At 34.9% G+C, this 5,372-nt stretch overlaps 1 protein-coding gene across 1 annotated transcript; it reads left to right on the top strand.

The window, feature by feature from the left end:
• Positions 1-13: 13 nt before the first annotated feature.
• LOTGIDRAFT_147251 (hypothetical protein) lies at positions 14-1,819 on the top strand (the record flags this gene model as incomplete). The annotated part of the gene is made up of 1 exon (XM_009054436.1): positions 14-1,819. The coding sequence occupies one exon, from the start codon at positions 14-16 to the stop codon at positions 1,817-1,819; it is 1,806 nt and encodes a 601-aa protein (XP_009052684.1).
• Between the last annotated feature and the right edge of the window lie 3,553 nt (positions 1,820-5,372).

Genomic DNA, 5,372 nt, shown 5'->3' with positions numbered 1-5,372 from the left:
AATACACAAGAAAATGGAGACATCGGAATTATTAATAGATACTATTGGGTGTCAGATACCTTATTTTAACCCTTTTCATCCTGACTTATCCGAATTTTTTGACACGAGCCACAATATTGTACAGTGCAGAGATACCATTCCTATAACCTATCAAGACAATCAAATATTAAAGATAAACCGAAGCGTGTTGATCGATATACCAAATTTTTCCCACTGTACGTACGAACCAATCAAACGTTTAGCAGACGACCACAATATTATCTTTTTAGAACCTGTTATTTTTCAACGTGATGTAGACATGACTGATGAATTTGTACGTGTCGTATGTTATGATACTCAACATGTGACTATATTTAGAAATTACCATGCCTTTATCATTCCGAATAGAACTACATCAGATAAAATACAACGTTATAGAGATACTAATAACAGAGCCGGGAAAAAATCTAAACCGGATCATTTAAACGTTATGATGATCGGCGTTGACTCTGTGGCCAGACTGAATCTTATAGCAAAAATGCCTAAAACGCGATCGTTTCTGTTAAATACGCTAAAAGCGGTAGAATTAGAAGGATATACGAAAATTGCAGATAATTCATTTCCAAACGCTGTTGCATTACTTACCGGAAAATTTTCTGCCGAGGAATACGACCGATTAAATATAACGTATAAGGATTATTATGATGGGTTTAACACGCTGTTTAAGAGTTTTAACCAGAAAGATTACATCACCTTATATGGAGAGGATCAAGCAGAATTTGGTACTTTTAACCCTGAAGGCACTGGATTTGTCGAAAAACCAACCGATTTCTATCTCCGTCCGTTTACATTAGCAATGAACCAAGATTTGTCTGTCTGGAACAACTATTATTGCGTTGTGAACCGACCAGAAACAAACATTATATTAGACTATACATTCGAATTTTGGAAAAAATATCCAGACGTACCTAAATTTTCATATACTTTTAATTCGAGACTAACTCATGATGGTTTATCGTCACTTTCCACAGCTGATGAATATCACTATAACAATTTAGTACGTGTCCATCGCAATGGATTTTTAAACAACACTGTTTTGGTTTTATTTGCAGATCATGGTTTTCGCGGAGGTCCGGTTTTGAACACGGATTACGGCCAAATTCAGACTCGTATGCCGATGATGTACTTTGTGTTTCCTAAATGGTTTCCTTCGAAATATCCGAATAAGTACATAAATCTATTAACGAATAGAAAGCGATTAACGGCTCCGTTCGATGTTCACGCGACTATTATGGAAATCCGAGACAATATTAAAGGCATTTCTAGAAGCGATTCGAATTCGAAAAAACGTGGACTGAGTCTATTTGATGAAATTCCAGTAACTCGAATATGTGATGAAGCTGGCATTATTCCTCATTGGTGTGTTTGCAAGAAAAGTGTTTTGACTTCTGGTATAAAAGGTCCCTTTATACAAAATGCAGGAGAATATGTGGTACAGCAGATTAGTGAAGTCATACTTAAAGATTTTCCACAATGCTCAAAGTTACATCTTTCTTCCATTCAAAGCGCTTACGTGTATACCACAAAGGTGGGCATCACAAAAGATCACTTCCAAGCTATGCTGAGATCTAATAAACGAAGTGATGACATTTATTTCATAAACATAGTGTTTGCAACGACCCCTGGAGGTGGTGTGTTTGAAGCTACAGTGAAATATAGTCAAGGAGAGTATTATGCAACAGTGGAAAGTATAACACGACTAAATAAATACGGAACTGATGGACGTTGTGTAAGTTCTAACTATTTTCGTCCGTTATGTCACTGTTTGTGGTTTTGGTGACAACTTCGAAATTCTAACTTTCTGACATTCTGACCTCCGACTCCCGTATCGTGGCATGTCGTATCGCGTTACATCGATTCACCGAAATATCATGCCAGCATTAACTGACATCATTATAACCTGAGTATTTATGTATCAGGGTATACTGACAACACTATAAAATGACTGAGTGTTTAATATGTAAATTGACTGAATGTTTACTAGGGTATAATGACATCACTATAAAATTATGACTGAGTGATTATGTATCAGGGTATACCGACATCATTAAAAAGGTTCGAGTGTTTATGTATAAATAAGCATAATACTGATATCACTATATAATGACTTAGTTATCATTATAAATTGACTAAGCGTTATGATCGTGTATAATGACATCGCAATATATTGACTGAGTGTTATGTAGGGTGGTGTACTGAAATTGTCTTCTATTGATGTATCATATAAATTGAATAAGAGTTTATGTATCAGAGTATACTGACCTCACTATAAATTGACTGAGTGTTTATGTATCAGAGTATACAGACTCCACTATAAATTGAATGTGTGTTTATGTATCAGAGTATACTGACATCACTATAAATTGACTGAGTGTTTATGTATCAGAGTATACTGACATCATGTTAAACTGACTGAGTGTTTATGTTTCACTGTGCATTGTCGTCACTATATGAATGAATGTTTATGTATCATGGTATACTGACATCACTATAAAATGACTGAGTGTTTATGCATCATGGTATATTGACATCACTATAAATTGACTGAGTGTTTATGTATCAGAGTATACTGACATCATGTTAAACTGACTGAGTGTTTATGTTTCACTGTGCATTGTCGTCACTATATGAATGAATGTTTATGTATCATGGTATACTGACATCACTATAAAATGACTGAGTGTTTATGCATCATGGTATACTGACATCACGTTAAACTGACTGGGTGTTTATGCATCAGCGTATACTGACATCACTTTAAACTAACTGAGTGAGACTTCATGTATCAGGAGGCGGGGTTCCATAATGTTTGCTTCTGTCAGGTATTTTTGTAAATGGAAAACAAATTAGCATTTTTGTATTGTAATTTATGCATCTTTTAAATAAAAATATAAAAGATCAATGGAAATCTGACATTGTTCTACCTATATATTGACATTTCCTGAAGTTCGTTTGGAAATGTTATATTTTTATTCACTATGGAGCTTAGTCCGAAACATTTGTCTCTAATGAATATTTTGACAGTTGTCAGCTAAAGTAGAGCCAGAAAAAATAGGCCCTGTTAAATGGAGAATTGTCACACCTTCGAAGATGCGTTTTTTCTAACATAATATCAAATTACCTTTACGAAGACTGTAAATTAGCTTCCGGGGAAAAGAGGGTTTGATTCGCACTCACACGCAGGTTTAAATGGCCGAAGCGAGATCAGTTTCGTTAAGAATAAATTGATGGAACCGGAGACGTGACATAAATGGTGAAGGGAGAAACTGGTGATATGACAAAACTACAAAATTATTCATATCTTTCCAAACATAATTATCTGGGTTTTGCAGATCCGAGGTATCTAAATAGGTTTAAAACCCCCACACCTGCGGAGATATGGTGTTTCTCAATTTAACAGGGCTATTTTTCTGTCTCTACACCAGCCGACATCTGTCCAAATAGCTATCAGATGCTGGAATAGAGACAGATGTTTCGGTCTATTTGGAACTTTGCTCTGTACAGAAAGTCGATAATAGCGGATTTGATAAAGATCCCAGATCGTGGAAAAAGAAAGAAAAGAAGACCGAAAAAATCTATATTTTACAAGGATAACAACTTGAGTTCACAGTATCATTTCAGCAAGTTGGTCGTTGCACTGAGTTTAGGATAATGTAACAAAAGCCTCAAAATTCAAACTACCAATATGTTATTTCAATGTCGGAACAGTTTTATCATGTGCACTAAATAGACAAAATACAGTACTTACTAAGCTACAGACAACATTAATATAAAAATTAACTCCCTTATACCACATTCAGAGCGTCTCAACACCATATAACTTAACTGTCTGTATAGACATTGACTATAATATAGAAATAGTTGTGTTTGTAAGGCGCCATTGAATACTCGCAGTAGAGCAGTAATGAAGTCAATAATCTTAATCTTAATCTTAAAGCTTTATATTTTGATTGAATACCACAACTTCCTTAGAGTCGAGCAAATGTATTTCTGCTTATCTGGTTCCGATCAAAACATAAATACGAGCCATCTAATTCATTTTTAAGTATAAAGTCTGTACATGTTGATCAAAATACCAACACTTACAATTTAGACTTACCTCCAGACTTATTTTGTCTCTGAAGAGGATATAACCTAGGACTTACCGATGAATTTTGTGTAAAAACGCTTCAAGTTCCGTTAAGGGAGTCTAGAATTTGGCATATTCAGTCTACGCTCTAAAACAACTCGTTTAAAACAAAAACAAAACGACAACCCCCACAAGTTTTTAAATTTGTTTAATTAATGTTGTCAAGCCGCTGTAGACTCGATTAATTATAAAAATTTTAAGCAACTTTTCCAGGCAATCTTTCGTCGCTGCTGTGTACATACAAAGAGGGACTGGATTTGTTGATTAAATTGACTATCAGTCTGCAACACTAAATCTCGAAAATAGCAACTTAAAGCGATAACGTATCACACAGTTCTTTGAAGTATTTTATCATTGTTTATTTCAAGTTCGACCAGATAAGTAAGCAATGCTTTACATATTGTGGCTATAAAGAGAGCGCGTTCTGGGCATGGTGTTAAAAACGAAATGCCACTATAATCACGAACTGTGTTGAGATGGTTTCTAGATATGTAATTATCCTTGAGCTTAAAGAGAGTGTGCTTAACATAAACATACATTTTCCTGTGTTCAGAAATATATCTGTTTCTGTTAATAGATGTATTAGTGTTTAGATAAGTATATCTTTTGGTTTTCCATGCAAGTTGGTAGTATGTGTATTCATTGTTTCGTGAATTTTATTCGGTTACCAATTTTTCGATGTCCGAATTTAATTTTTTTCATCAACATCAACTTTATTTACAACTGTTCATTACAGCAATTGTAACAATATTTTAACTTACATGTTTACCTTATAAATTGGTATATTCCCAGTTTATTCTACTGGTTTACTTATATGTTACCCAATAAACTTTTATACCCCGGACGATATCAATCGGCACATTTCATTTTTTAAAGGGATAAAGTTGATTATTATTAGTAACTTTAACAATATCAGCTGAAGTAATATTCACTCCCATAAAGCACAATCGATTAGAGCGCTGGTTTTAACATGACGTCATTGCTTGCTTACGTCGAACAAATGGGGTCTGTGGTTTCCCATCTCGATCGACGTGTGAAAGTCCTGTGACCTTGAATAACTCATCTTCACCCATAATTCACCCAGACCCAGCCGTAAACGGGTATGCGGATAATCCGGGAATGATCGATGCCCGCAGGTTTGGTCAATGTCTAGCTGGTAGAAAAGATCACATAATATGTGAAATAGACCTAATCTATAGTTGTT

Source organism: Lottia gigantea, assembly GCF_000327385.1.
Source record: "Lottia gigantea unplaced genomic scaffold LOTGIsca_2178, whole genome shotgun sequence".
Taxonomy (NCBI): Eukaryota; Metazoa; Mollusca; class Gastropoda; family Lottiidae; genus Lottia; species Lottia gigantea.
The sequence above is the reverse complement of the archived record's forward strand: the minus strand, read 5'-3'. Positions and strand labels throughout refer to the sequence as shown.